At 34.9% G+C, this 16,014-nt stretch overlaps 1 protein-coding gene across 4 annotated transcripts in view; it reads right to left on the reverse strand.

Moving 5' to 3' along the window:
• Positions 1-333: 333 nt before the first annotated feature.
• Positions 334-16,014, reverse strand: part of GKAP1 (G kinase anchoring protein 1) — an 89,716-nt gene continuing 74,035 nt past the window's right edge. For all 4 annotated transcript variants that reach the window (XM_053907835.1, XM_019423549.2, XM_019423547.2 and 1 more), the window contains 4 exons: positions 13,386-13,449; positions 9,275-9,345; positions 8,654-8,731; positions 334-6,474 (listed from right to left, as the gene is read on the reverse strand). In XM_053907835.1, the coding sequence (XP_053763810.1) occupies positions 6,427-6,474; positions 8,654-8,731; positions 9,275-9,345; positions 13,386-13,449 (261 nt within the window). In that variant the 3' untranslated portion in view covers positions 334-6,426. The remainder of the gene's footprint in view (positions 6,475-8,653; positions 8,732-9,274; positions 9,346-13,385; positions 13,450-16,014) is intronic.

The raw sequence follows: 16,014 nt of genomic DNA on the forward strand, positions 1-16,014 counted from the left end.
AAATAATTCACATCTTAATTTATAATATGAATATCAAAAAAATTAATAAAATGTCAGAACAATATGACATGGTTAATGGTAGTAAAACTTCTAAAATTTTTTAAATGGGAAGACAAAATAAGGGAAACATCAAGCTGGTTGATTAAAATTTACAAGTTTTCTTGCAGCCATACAATTATTTGACTCACAATGCTACTTTCTCCGCACCATTTCTACAGTGAAGGGTTCTGGTCTGAAAAACAAAACTTCCACGACCAAAAGACATCCCATAATAATCAACATGATTCACCTGAACATGTCAATAAAATTGGTAAGTAAATACAACATACTCCCATAACAGCAAATTACTTAACAAGTAGTAGTGTTCCTTTTTTTTTTTTAATTACAAAAACCAGTATATTAGATAAAATTTTGGGGGAAAACACAATGAACCCATAATTACCCATAATCCCCTTATCCCAACACAAGCAGTTTAATTCAGAATTACTACTTTCCAGGGGTGCCTGGGTGGCTCAGTCGGTTAAGTGTTTGACTTCAGCTCAGGTCATGATCTCATGGTTCATGAGTTTGGGCCCCACATAGGGTTTTGCACTAACAGTGAAGAGCCTGCTTGGGATTCTCTCTCCCTCTCTCTCTGCCCCTCCCAAAATTGTGCTCTCTGTATGGAGTGAATAAATAAACTCAAAAAAATTTTTTTAAAAAGAATTACTACTTTCCAGTTTGTCCACATGCACATATATTTTTATATAGCTATAATCAGTATACAAGTTTTATTTTTGTTTTTATATTTAAATGTTGTTCAAATATTCCAGGTTTTTACATAGTTATCCTAATTACACCTTTTTGAAGGCTGCATAATAACAATTCCCACTGATGTGTTATATTATTTAGTCATTCAAGCTGGATATTGGGTTAGACATTGAAGTTGGACGTTTGGGTTACTCCATGGTTCCCTACCATGCATACTGTTGTATCTGTATAGATCTTTTAAAATTTATTCTTCTCTCAAATTATTTCCTAAGGGTTAATTATCCAATATTGGTAATTATTGGGTATAAACATTTTTCTGGCTCTCTATTACTATAGAGCTTTTCCTAATGGCAAAAACCAAAGTTCAAGGCTGCTAATAGTACATATGTGCATCCACTTCATAACAACCCCACAGGCAGTGGGGGTTCATATTAGACAACATTTTGAATTCAATTAAAAATTTACCCCAAGAAAATTTGCCAATGATTTACAGATTTTGGAGAATCTTAGACTTTCGCTTACCATCTTGCTTGTTGCTTCAGTAATTTTTCCTTAGCTTCAGTATAAAAGCTAAGTCATTGATGTTTATTAATGTCTGCATCATTAAATCATTGTTTCTTTTTTAAGTCTTTCAATTCTACTTAAACATTCTTAAGTTGTTATATGAAAAGGGGTATATAATTCCACTAACAGAGAGCAGCTTAACTTAGCTTTAAACTACAAATTACAGAAGGTTGATAAGGCAACCAAATAGTGTAATGGCAAGAAAATACCTAATTGGTGAGCTCACAAGACAATTCCTCACTCCCACCCCCCATCTCTTTGTCATCTTGACTGGCTCCTTTCTGTTCATGAACACTGTAAAGGTCTCCTCAGTCCTACATAAAACAAACCAATCCTCACTCAATCCTGTGGCCCCTTCAAGGCATGTTGGGGCTTCTTTAATTGCCAAAAGTGTTAAAGAGTTTAACTTTTTCCTCAATGCCTTGCTCTGTGCCAGAGCTATTTTGAAAGTCATCAATGTGTTTTAGCAGTCCTACAGTTCTTCCATGGGCTCATGACCTGAGACTTCTCTACAACATTCATGACCATGCCTCCCACCTTTCTGACCACTCTGTTTCCCACAATTTCTAAAGTCTAATGTTCAGCAATATCTTCCTTCAAAAACTTTTTCCTTTGGGTGTATCAACTATTCATACAACTTAATTGTAGGTGGATCCTAAAACTGTTAACTCCAGCCTTTCCTCAAAGGATCAGAACTGCATTTCTAACTTGATGGCCTCTACATTAAGTGTTCTGGGGACAAATTCAATTTAACAAATCAAAGCCAATTCTGTCCATTGCCTCTACATTCATTCTTCCATCAGTTGACCCTGCTCATGGTATTCTCTTGTTTATGCATGAGCTCTTGTTTTCATCTCTAATGCCCTTGTTCGTTTTCTCACTCTAAGCAAGTTTGCTAGATTCCACCCTGGGAATGTTTTTTCATTTTCTGAATCCCATTGCCATCTCTGTAGTTCAGATCCTCTTTACCCCCTATTTCTATTATAGAAGCTTCTCTGACATTCTCTTCCAAATTAATTTCTTCCATAACTTGCTATCAATTTTCTTCTATAATTTGCTGCCATTTCAATCTTCTTAAAGGGCAACTTGGATTACATCACTCCTTTGTCTATAAACTTCTAATGATTTCCCCATGCCTACCAAATTATGTACAGACCTCTTAATCTGAAATTTAAGATGAATGATAGCTATCCCCAAATCATCTCTCTGGCTATCTCAGTACTGTCTTATGCTCCAGGCAAAATGAAGGCAATCCCTTTCCTCAACATATTCTTTGCTTATATTTCTGTTCCCTGAACACATCATTTTTTTTTGGTACATGACCTATACCCTTAAAAGCTACCTATTCTAAATTTAAGAAGCAGTTTAAAAACGTTATTTTTTTCTGTAAGTAACATCAGACTTCCCTAACAAATATATTCTCCTTATGGAATCCACTGTATTCTATATTGAATTTTACTTACTTACATGCTATGCCTTTTTACTCCTATCAGACTAAAAATAATTCAAAGGAAGAGACTGCATCTTTCAGTTTTTTACCCAATATTTTCACTAGCTGCTCTCATTTGATACTCAGTTTCACTCTGTTCAATCATTTATTGAGTATTATGAGCCAAGGTCCATACAACTAAGTAATAGAACTGAGACTTCAACATAGTTCTAGTTCCTCTGGCTTTACTGACACTACAAAAAATGTCAAAAATCCCACAGATGTCAAAAATATTTGAATTTAATTAACCAGCTATATTGCCATAATCACATTTTAAGTAAGACCTTATTAATGGAATTTGAAATAATTAAAATGAATTCCCTAATAAGAAATGATATCCACTGGCTTACTGAAAATTCTGAAATGTGTATTCATTTCAATATAGCATAATGAAAATTGCTTCCAATTTAAAAGTAACTGAAGGGGCACCTGAGTGGCTCAGTCAGTTCAGTGTCTGACTTCAGCTCAGGTCATGATCTCACGATTCATGAGTTCGAGCCCCGGACTGGGCTCTGTGCAGACAGCTAAGAGCCTGGAGCCTGCTTCAGTTTCTGTGTCTCCCTCTCTCTCTCTGCCCCTACCCCTGTTCATGCTCTGTCTCTCTCTCTCTCTCTCAAAAATAAACATTAAAAAAAATAAAAATCTTTTTGAATATATACATTAAAATGCAAATAAATTCTTAAATTTTCTTGTGAAGGCTAAAAAATAAAATAAATTGACCAAGATACCCCTTTAAAATGGTAAGATGCATTTCTTCTGTACTCCAATAGCAAATTGAACATATCAGTATTATTATTTATTGGAATATTTTATGAGTATTTCCTTACATTTCTGTTTCCTTCCAATTGATTATGGATATATTTGCATCTCTAGTACTTAGCACAACACCTGGCACATGTTAAACTATCAATAATTTCATTGAGCATTTAGTAAATTGAAAATAATCTAAGTAATAATATTTATTAAAAGAAATGCCTGAGAGGGGCTCACGGGTGGCTCAGTCGGTTAAGCATACGACTTCAGCTCAGGTCATGATCTCGCGGTTCGTGGGTTCGAGCCCCGTACTGGGCTCTGTGTTGACAGCTCAGAGCCCGGAGCCTGCTTCAGATTCTGTCTCCCTTACTCTCTTCCCCTCCCCTACTCATGTTCTGTCTCTCTCAAAAATAAACAAACATTAAAAACATTTAAAAAAATAGAAGAAATGCCTGAGAAATCAATTTAATGGAAAAGAAACCACCACTTGATCACAGATTGTCTTTTCTATCTCTTACTAGATAAAGCTTTCCCTGGTGAGACTAAGGTATCAGCCTACAAGTGGTAGATTGAGCCACAGAAGTGAATGTATCAATCAGGAAAAAGAAAATTCAGGGAGAAAAACAGAACTATGAATACAGTACTCCAGAGAAGACCCAACTCAAAAGAGGATGATCAATGAAGGTTTCTATGTGCCCAGGTGATTTTAAACCAATATACAATAGTAGAAAATGGCATATCTGGGTGCACCTGCGTGGCTTAGTTGGTTAAGTTCTTGACTTTGGCTCAGGTTGTGATCTCATAGTTCATGAGTTCGAGTCCCACATCAGGCTCTGTGCTGACAGCACAGAGCCTGCTTGGGATTCTCTCTCACTCGCTCTCTGTCCCTCCCCCACTTGTGTATTCTGTTTCTCTCTCAAAATAAATAAATTTAAAAAAAGAAAGAAAGAAAATGGCATATCTGTTTAGCATCTACCTTGTGCCAGGCACTGTGCTAGAAACTAGATAATGTACTAAATGGATAATGTGCAGACAGAAAATCAAAAGCAGATGATGATACAGTATGGTTTGGGAATTCAGTTCATTAGCTCCTTGGGTAATTCAATTATAACTGAAACTATTCAGGTTCTGTCTAGCTGGTTCATATAAGACATTAGAAATTTGATTTTGTTCATCACTGGGTTGAAAAATATGGTATCATGGAATATTACCATATATATTTATTGAATTGATTAGGCTCTGATAGTACCTATTCTTTTTTTTTTTTTTCTAAGTTTATTCATTTATTTTGAGAGAGAGAGTGAGAGAGCGTGAACAGGGAAGGGGTAGAGAGAGAGGGAGAGACAGAATCCCGAGCAGGCTCCGCACTGTCAAGCGCAGAGCCTGATGAGGGCCTCGAACTCACAAACCGTGAGATCACGACCTGAATTGAAATCAAGATTCGAATGCTTAACTGCCTGAGCTACTCAGGTGTCCCTGATGGTACCTATTCTTTTTTTTTTTTTTTAATAGTTTAATAATGCACAACTAAGGTAATAGTTCTTTAGCATCTCAAGACACTTTCTTCTCCTTTCTCCCTCTGTAGAAGGACTGTTGAAAGCTAATCTCAGCATACATCAAGAGGTGAGTTATAAATCACAAGCCAAATCTAATGGATTCATATAGACTAGAAAAACTCAACAAGGCACTTTTTCTTTTATGCAATAGTGAATATACACTTCAATAAGAGTAAGATTTTTTTATTTTCTATTTGGGGGCTTATGAGGTCTGATGGTACCTATTCTTCATCAAAGGTAAAATTAGTAAAGGTAAAACTATCTTAAAAGGCTTTACCACTTTATTAAATAATTATCCAGTATCTATTCTGTGCCACACAAAGGACTAAGTGCTAGGAATACAGGGAGAAATAAGAAGTCCCAATTCTTTGCAAGGTTCATTTAGCCTCATGTTAGAAGCCAGACATAAAAGTAATGATGACATTATTTTTTTCTTCAAAAAAAAAGAAAAAAAGGAGGCCAACACCAGTATTTATGTATTCATCTCTGTTGTAAAACAAACAAGCAAAAAACCTCTGTATTTTTAGGAATCATATTTGTGTTTCACTGACTACACTAAAAAAAGAAAAACATCAATTCCACAAACCACTAATCACTCTAGTGATTGATGATACCAGTGAAAGATCTCTCATTCACTCCTCCCCAACTTCAACACTCTATTCTCAGTGTGTCATGTTTCTGTCCTCAAGACATACTGTTCTTTAAACAAATATTTCAGCACAGATTTTGCTCCCTCTGCCTGGAATGCCTCCCGGCAAATTTACAGAAAAGAGATCCACCCTGCAGAAACTAGCTCATGCAAGTGTTCTCAATTTCCAAACAATGTGCTATCAACGCTCTAGTCACTCTAATGCATACGTATTTTTGTCGTCCCCAGCTTCGATGTCCACTGGAGGGTATCCACCACTTTTCACTCATTTTGTATGTCCTGTAGAGTTTAGCATGCACAAAGTGCTGAGTAAATGGTCACTGAACTTCAACAATCCAATTAATACTACTTACACACCGTTTCTGAAATTTAAAAACTCAAACATATTAGTGGAAGAGTAAATTAATTTTATTGACTGATGAAAAACTAAAGTGATAAGAAGTATGGATAGTAAACAATAATCAGTGAATTCTGCTGGAATTCTATTTTTCTTCTTTTCACTTTAAGCCAAAAGGACATAAAATTATAGACTGTTAGTGAGCTAATCACTTTAAGTTTCTTCAACAAAAACTGCATAGTTTAGCAGTTGCACAGCATTAAATATATACATTTTTGCAAAACCCTGAAAGTGTTAATTTTTATGTTGACCTCAAAGGCTAATGCAATCACCTACACTGGTCGGATTCAGAGTTTCTTTTCCCTTTTCTGCCACCCTGTAAAGAAAAATAGGGCAAATTATTTAGGAAGTATCATTTTGGGGGCATTTTCATTTTAAGAATAAATGAGACCAAAGGCATTTTTGAGTATGAGAAGGAAACATTTTTTTTTTTTAGTTTGTTGCAAATCTGAATGTGCAGACCACTAAATTATTTTTATAAGGTTATTTTTTTCCAAATGGTTAAAGCGGGTTGTATGAAGTAGTTACTTCTACTTGAACTAGTTTAGACTTAGTAAGACTACCAATATTTTTTAGACCTCATTTGGACTGTCCCAGGTTTTTTAAAAAGTGCAATTTTTGATCACTTCTAAAATAAATAATTTGCTCCATATAATCTGCAAATCTGCTAATTCAGTTATTACCTTCTCGGATAATTCAATTTTTAATTCAAGTTAGTCTTGTTCATATTAGCATCAGAAATCTGATTTTGTTCATCAGCAGGTTGAAAAGCAGACTCTACTTTTCATATTGCTCAGTGATATACATGAATCTGTATTTAATTTGCTCCAAATGAAACTCCATCTATGGTGTTTGATTTGAGCCAAGCAAAGAGGTAGGAGCTCAAAATATAAGAAGTATTTTACATTCATTATTTTTAACGTATCATTTTCTGCCTGACTCTGATTTAAAAAGCAAATACTCATTGTAAAAATACAGAAAGTACAAAGGTGCAAAGAGGAAAATTAAAATCATCCTGAACTATTCTACCCCTCATTTTAACCACAAAATAATGGTTCCTTACAATAATTTTACAGTTTTCTTCTCCATTTTTATAAATTATGGCAATGATGCCTAAATTTAGTTGATCAACAGAATCACCTAAGTGGTGATATTTTAAAAACTCTGAAGTCTAGACTTTGTCCCAGATCTGTTTATTTATTATTACTAGAAATGGGCTCAACAATCTGTAATTCAAAAAGTTCCCAAGTGATTCTGATGGTCAGCCAGGTTTAGGAACCAGTACTTGGCTGTGGTTAAAGTGGTCAGAGGCCCATGGAATCCAGACCCATTTACTAGTGTTGGCAGCTATTCTCTGTTGCTTTCATCCTTGTTCTGCCTATAACTTCCCTCCTAGTGGTCAAAAACATTTCTTCATCAATCTTTTAAATAAAAAAATCAAGTATGAGAATGTCATGATTCATTCCTGACCAAATAAAAGTTATGCACAGATTTGTCCAGAGGAAAAAAAAAACGTATGAAGAGGTTATGTGGGACCTGAGATGTGTAATGCCATGTATCAAAAATAAAATTTATTTCCTGTAGCAGGAAAATACAAATACACTTACTAAGAGCTTTCCTCAAAGTAGATACCCACTATGCATAGGTACCAATGTCACGTAGCTTAAAACTCTTACCTTGCTTTTCCACAAGATTAAAAAAAAAACCCACACACAAAATGATCAATGGATCAATGATATGACTTTTTCAAAGTCTCCCAGGCAAAGGGAATTCTTCCGGGAATGATGAGATGTCAAACCTGGGGCTGTTACAACTTCTATGTTCTCCAGGCCAACAGTGGTGGCTTTCAAACCTTTTTGACTTATGACTCCCCACATTAATTAACATATTTTATATCATGACTTAGACACACATACATAAAATGCTTTTTATACATATATACTTCATATACACATATACTGAAACAAATAACTGATTTTTTTACTGCTTTGTCCAGAAAAAAATGCTGAATGCCAGGTGTAAATGCAGAAGAAATAACAGAATTAGAAAAATCACCATCAATGGATGCTAAAACCATTTAGTAAAAAGAAAAGGATATTCACACAATCTCAAAGTATCACTTCACATATTTATTAACTATAAAGGGAAAAGATATCTTTACAATAAAGATATCTAGGAGAAACTGCTGTACCAATGTGATCAAATTTATGTAATAGGACAAATGTCATTATGTACCTTCCCTCGATATGATTCACTGGCACATATGCCACATCACATACCAAGGATTTTTCTGAATTTAGTTAGTACTGTAAATACCAATATCTAGAATGACCCTAACATTTTCTAAAGTGTAAATGATATGCCCAATAATAACATTATTAATATGTTTGGCGAATAGATTTTAGACTGAATAAAATAGTACCTTATTCTCACACAGTATCTATCCTAAGTGTATTATTTGTGATGAGAACACTTTCGAAATTAGAAACGCATACCTGGTATTTGGCTAGTTCTGCTTGTAATACTTTCACTTTCGATCTTTCTTGTTCTAATGCAGCATGAAGTGAAGTCACCTAAAACCAAACATTCAATTTAAAAAAGACTTCGTGTCTTCAGGCAAATACTCTTAATTCTTAACACTTACTCCTGGGGATGAATTTGACTACTAGATGACTAGGGATCACAGGAGAACCACCTTCCCACCACTGAGCACACACACAATTTCAATTAGGCATTTTACTCAGTTGCCTACTAAAAGTAGACAGGAGAAGCTCAATATTCCAAGAGAAAATGACAAAGTAAGGATGGGAAAGGAAGAAAGTCACGGTTCATGACTGGGTAAGTTCTACCTGCCCTTTTTATCTCTATATTTAGAGTAGGCATCAACTGAAATACAACCCTATCCTCCCTTACTCTTCAGGACACACCTAACTTTCTCAGCATGGAAAACAGAATCTTCATCCATCTGCTATTACATAATAATAAAAAAGTGTAATTTATATCACTTTACTGCAGTGTTGATGGGCTGTATTTTTGTTTAATCAAGTTTCATAATTTAGGACTAAAGTGTAATAGCTTAAGGAAACCAGTCCTGTATACTCCATAGTTTTTCTTACCTGTATAGTTAGCTCATTCTTGATACTTTGTGATTCATCAACTTGCAGCAGTATTTCTGCTTTATCTTTCACTGACAAGAAAGGAAAAACAGCAGTGTAATGTTTTCAGTCACTCAAACACTTGAATAATACTTTAGTGAACCAAGACAGCAGTGCAATTGGGCAAAGATTTGTCCTTGTACTGAATCAATGTATTCCTTAGTTCCATATAGCTCTTACTTTTCACTGGTAAATTCTCATCATTATTATTACTATAGCAGTTTTTCTTGGAAATTTTACATTTTCTGTGGTGTTAAAATATTAATTGTAAAGGTATCTTGAAAGACTAATTTTTTCCAACTATACTACAGAGAACAAGGGCATAAACAATTTCTCAAAGGGATAAAACAAATACTTTGACTAGTCTTAAAGCAAGATTTTAAAAACAGTGTAGAATGTTTTTGTTTGTTTTGTTTTGTCAAATTGTCAGGGCGAGCAATACTGTAAGGCCCACAAAAATGATTTTTATCTGACTGTTCATATCAATACAGCACTGTCAAATAAATGTAGCTCATATGATCATAACTGATTACATAAGCCTGTGGACTTTTAGAACTATTCCTTTGTCGAGAGGTTTTCCCTCTTTGGGGAAGCACGAGCTCTACATTTTGGTGCCAAGGTTTCCTAAGCCTTAAAAATCCCCACATGGCTAACAACTTCTTTAACCCATGGTAATGGCCAATGCATGAAAAACTAACTCCTGAACTTTGAAAACAAGCTAGGAGAAACCAAACAGGTAAGACTGTAATAAATTTAGTGAAGGAGGAAAAGATCAACTACATGAGTACTGATATCACCACAGCTCTACCAATATAATATAACACTGCAATTAAAATGTATTTTTTATAGTTTAATGAAGGTGAGACACTGCATCAAGAACCAAATCATAGGCTCTCAAGATTCAACTTGGTAATTTTTTTTTAATTTAAGCAATCTCTACACCCAACGTGGGGCTCAAACCCATGACCCTGAGATTAAGAGTTGCACGCTCTTCTGTCTGAGCCAGCCCAGGTGCCCTTCAACCTGGGAATTTTTATGTATTATGTTTTCTACTCCCCAATCCCCAGAATTACACACACTCACTGAGAATAATTTTTAAATATTACGTAATATTTCAATTATAGTCAGTTTTATAATAATATGCTTGTTTTGAAAACACAAATTTGTTTCACTGAGATTACTGTATTGGGGAACAACTTGAACATAACGCGAACTTTACAGTTGCTTGAGCATTATTTCACGAACACAGAAAACTGAACCCATGCACACACCTCAAATATCTGTCAGCTATCTCCATTCCCTGAGTGTTCAGAACTATACCAACTTTCCATCCTTCCACTGCTTCACAGTAAACACAACCTGCAGACCTTCTGAAACCTATTTTCTCAAGCAAATTTCAGGTCTTTCAGGTAAAGTGCCAGACTTATTATAGTATTTGTGTTTAACCATTTTAACATGTATAAAACTGTGTTACTGTTTTAATTAGATTCCTATCTTTTTTTTTTTAACACGTCTCTGATGAAGTTTTTTGACTGTTGTGCACTCCTAATCCCATTCCCCCATAATCCTTGCGGTTTTAATTGTGTACTTAGGCAGAAATTGGTGATTGTTAGGAACATATGTTGCATTATAATAGAACTGACTGTATTTACATTCACATTACAAATTTTTTTTTAATGTTTATTTCTGAGACAGAGAGAGACGGAGCATGAGTGGGGGAGGAGTAGAGAGAGAGGGAGACACAGAATCTGAAGCAGGCTCCAGGCTCTGAGCTGTCAGCACAGAGCCTGAGGCAGGGCTCGAACTCATGAACCCTGAGATCACGATATGAGTGGAAGTCAGAAGCTCAACCGACTGAGCCACCCAGGCGCCCCTACATTTACATTATAAATGCTAGAGTATATATGCTCTAATGTACTCTATTTTTCATGTAATGGTTCTATATAAAATTCTTCTATTTGGATTTTTTAAAAAGTAATCTCAGGCACCTGGGTGGCTCAGTCAGTTAAGCCTCTGACTCTTGGTTTGGGCTCAGGTCATGATCATGCGGTTTGTGAGTTCAAGCCCCACATGGGCTCTGAGCTGACAGTGTGGAGCCTGCTTGGGATCTCTCTCTCTGCCCCTCCCTGCTCTCTGCCTCTCTCAAAATAAATAAATTAAAAAAAATTAAAAACATAATAATCTCTACATCCAATGTGGGGTTCAAACTCATGACCTTGGGTTCAAGAGTTGCATTCTCTGACGGAGCCAGCCAGGTGATCTCATTTGGATTTTTTTATAGTATAGCATGGACACTGAAGTCATTTACTGGTAGCCATTTTAAATGAGAGAAAGCTTTTATCATTTAACTTTCTTACTTTTCATAAATGTTTCTCTAAATATAAATATTACTTTGTTTTTTACATATTTAAAAATCATGCATCCAATGTCCAATGATACCCTTAATTTCTTTAATTAGAAATACAGCTCAGAGGGGTGCCTGGATGGCTCAGTTGGTTGAGTGTCGGACTTCAGCTCAGGTCACGATCTCATGGTTTGTAGGTTTGAGCCCCGCGTCAGGCTCTGTCCTGACAACTCAGAGCCTGGAGCCTGCTTTGGATTCTGTGTCTCCCTCTCTCTCTGTCCCTTCCCTGCTCATGCTCTCTCTCTCTCTCACAAATGAATAAACATTAACAAAACTTTTTAATAAAAAAAAAAGAAATACAGCTTATAAACAATTACTTTATTTTCATAATTTTATTAAATGATCTGCACAGAACTCAGTAACATGCACAGATCTAAAGTGATCTCAGAATGTTGGTATCTAATTGTCCAAATAATACCTTTCCCCATTATTCTTTAACTTCCATTTCATCATAGTTAAGCTGTATAAATTATATTACAAAAAACAGTAAAGTTATAAAACAGCAAGCTTGAATCTATTTCAACACTATATATTCTGTTCAATTGAACATAATTTCTGGTTTTTACTCATATTGTTTTGATAACTGTTTTTTAACATAGTTTACATTTTGACTAGACAATTATACTCCCAGGATCTTCAATTTCTGTTATCTTGCTTATTCTTCAAGGTGAGTTTCACCATTTCTTGAACATTATACAGTACTCATAAGAGATCTATTTGGTTTATCACTGACACTTATTAACAGGGAAAACTGTTTATAGGCCTTAATTTTGTCTGTTCAGAAGATTTTCTCTTATTCATATCTTTCTATATGTCTTTTATTATTTATAATTTCTTTTGCATAAGCTTCATATTAAAAACTTAACACACAGGGGCGCCTAGGTGGCTCAATTGGCTCAGGTCATGATCTCACAGTTCGTGAGTCCGAGCCCCATGTCTGGCTCTGTGCTGACAGTTCAGAGCCTGGAGCCTGCTTCAGATTCTGTGTCTCCCTCTCTCTGCTCCTCCCCCACTCATGTGTGCATGCTCTCTCTCTCTCTCTCTCTCTCTCCCCCTCTCTCTCAAAAATAAAGCTTAAAAAAAAATTTAAAAACTTAACACACACTTCCTTTTCTGTTATGAGTGGAAAAATCTTCATAGAACTTTCAAGGCAAGTATCATTAGGTATACATAATCAGGAGTGCAACTGATGTGGGGAGGGGCTTCACATAGCATCTACTTTACTAATCTGAATATTTCTAATCATTTTTGAGTGATTTCCTTGGCTTCCTGCTGGTGAACTACTGCCAAAGTTTAGAGTGGCAACAAAAGTATGAGGAGTTGGGGAGAAGGGGAGAAGGAAAACCCAAAATAATAAGCATTCTCCTCTAATAATTAAAAAGAGAATCTTAAGCAAGGTCTATTCTTATTTTCCTGCTGAATGTAATCCAGTACTTTATAAGAACGGAAATTTCAAGCTTTCTCTTACCCAAATAGTCATAAACCTGTATAATACTAAGGCGCTGTAAGAGTGACTTGTAATAATAAAATTATCAGAAACAATTCAATTTGTATCACTCTGATAAAATTTTTAATTTTGTTGAGTTAATAAATCATATATCTTGAAAAATTATCTTCAAATATTTTTTAAGGTTAACTTTTAATTCTAAAAACACACAAATCACTTACTTTCACCTTCCTGAAGCATTTTCAATAACTGTGCATTTCTTGCCTTTACTTCTTTATACTTTGCCTAATAGTCAAAGAAAAAAGATTTAATTTTTTAAAAGTAAATAATGTAATTAATGATTTACTATGAATTATGAAGTTATGAATTCTAGGCTTGCTGAAAGACAGAAATTACTTTTGAAAGAAGAAAATGTATTCATAACTGTCTACTCCTAAATTAAATCCCTGGTACAATAACAGAAATTAATATTATAGGATATTGAAAAATCAAGAAGAGAGAGATAAAACTGGACAAAATTTAGGACTAAATTTTCCTGGAGTCTTTCTCTTTTTTTCCTTAAATAAAATCCTTACACAATTCAAAATAATTAGGTAAAAACAAAGAAAAATGATTCACAGCTCCAGACCAAGACTGTCCAGTACTATACTAGAACTTTCTGTATCTGTTCTATACCTGCCACTGTCCAAAATGTGGCTACTAAACTACTGAAAAGGTGACTAGGTACACTCACATAGTGGTTACTCAATTGTACAGTGCAGTACTATGTCTTCTCACTATTTCACTAACTATATAGTGTTAAAGTAAATTTGGATGGTATGAATTAATAATTTACTGAAATACCTTCCAATTCTTTTTCTATTTTTCTAAATGACTTAGCTTCTTCTCATACTACATAATGGCACAATTTTATACTTATGAACAAGAGGAACTGTGTTCCCACATTAACATCTTTATTCCAGGGAATTTGCCCACTCCACTACACTTATTCAACATATCTTAAATGGACTTAATTATTTATAAATACTTAACATATTAGTACATTAGACATAACACTATATTTAATACAGTATGGAAAAACAAGAGATCAGCGAAAGAAAGCAGATCAGTATAAGAAACTTGTCACTTCTTCTCTTAACATGTACATAGGTAAGTACAGAAGTTACCGATTCAAAAATATTTCTTATAAAACACATTTAATGTATTTTAAATCAAGTTCAATAAAGATAAAAATGGCTTTTACTAAACACTCTATTCAGTAAATTGCTGATAACCAGTAATGATACTCAGTAATAACTGCAGTCAATACATCGAACAGAAGTAAATACCACAGTAAATATAAAAGTAATAGAACTTCTGAGAATCTTAGAAATGAATGAGGGCAGTAAGTCAGATGGACACATGGAAATATGAAGGGGAAAACCATACAAAGTCAACTATAAGTATATTCACTATGAATATAGAAATATATCCCCTAAGAATATGAAACTGTAAGAAATTCTCTCAAGGCTTTAATCAATGTTAATATCTTGCTAAAGGCTATCTCAGCTCAAGCCTTTTGTCCCAGATATAGATCAGTGTACACAGAAACACCTCTTATTCCAGCCTTAGAGTCTAAAGTCAGCTCATAAAGCAAAAATTGCAAATGAGCAAAATTACCCGTGAAAAATCTTTATATTGACCATAAAAATAGCATATATAGTTTTGTACATATAACCCTGAATAGCAAATGTATTGATAAAAACAAAATGTATAACACACTAGTGCCATGCAATTTGTAAGAGCACAAATGAAACATATAGTGCCTTATTAGTATTTTTAATTTCATGAAAAAGAGAGCACTTAAGTTAAATGATACATACGTTGTGAGTCAACTGTGTTCAGCTGCATCCTGAACATCTATGCCTACATCTACAGCTATTTCAAACTAAGCATATACAAAATGGGGTATTAGTTACCACTGCCCAAACCAGTTGAAAATGTGCTCTTCCTCTCACACTCAATACCTGTTCATTGTTTTACCAGACTACCTTCACTCAAGGCTTCAGCCATGTGCATTATTCTCCCACAAAACAATTCTCATGCCACTTCCCTTTCTAAAGACCTTTACTAAAATCCAAATGCCTTCAGGCAGCCATTAGAATAGAAGACACCTGCAAATGACGTATCTGATAAAGGGTTACTGTCCATATAAAGAAATGATACAACTCAAGATCCCCGAAAACAAATAATCCAATTAAAAAATGGGCAGAAGACACTTCTCCAAAGAAGACATACAGATGGCTAACAGACACGTGAAAAGATGCTCAACATCACTAGTCATCAGGAAAGTGCAAAACCACAATGACAGATCACCTCACACCTGTCAGAATGGCTAACTTAACAACAACAAGAAACAAGTGTTGGTAAGGATGTGGAGAAAAAAGAGCCCTCTTGCACTGTTGGTGGGAATGCAAGCTGGTGCAGCTTGGAAAACAGATGGAGGTTCCTCAAAAAATTAAAAACAGAACTACCCTATAATCCAGGAATTGCACTTGTGGGGATTTACCCAAAAAATACAAAAACACTACTTCAAAGGGATACATGCACCCCTATGTTTATTGCTGCATTATTTACAATAACCAAACTATGGAAGCAGCCTAAGTGTCCATCGATAGATGAATAGATAAAGAAGATGTGGTGAGTGTGTGTGTGCATCTATCTATCTATCTACCTTATCTATCTAATCTATCTATAATGGAATATTATTCAGCTGTAAAAAAGAATGCAGTCTTGCCATTTGCAAAAACAGGGATGGAGCTAGAAAGTTTAATGCTAAGTGAAATAAGTCAGTCAATCAAACACCATGTA

The sequence above is a fragment of the Panthera pardus genome, unplaced genomic scaffold (assembly GCF_024362965.1).
Source record: "Panthera pardus isolate Hobbes unplaced genomic scaffold, ASM2436296v1 HiC_scaffold_20, whole genome shotgun sequence".
Lineage (NCBI taxonomy): Eukaryota > Metazoa > Chordata > Mammalia > Carnivora > Felidae > Panthera > Panthera pardus.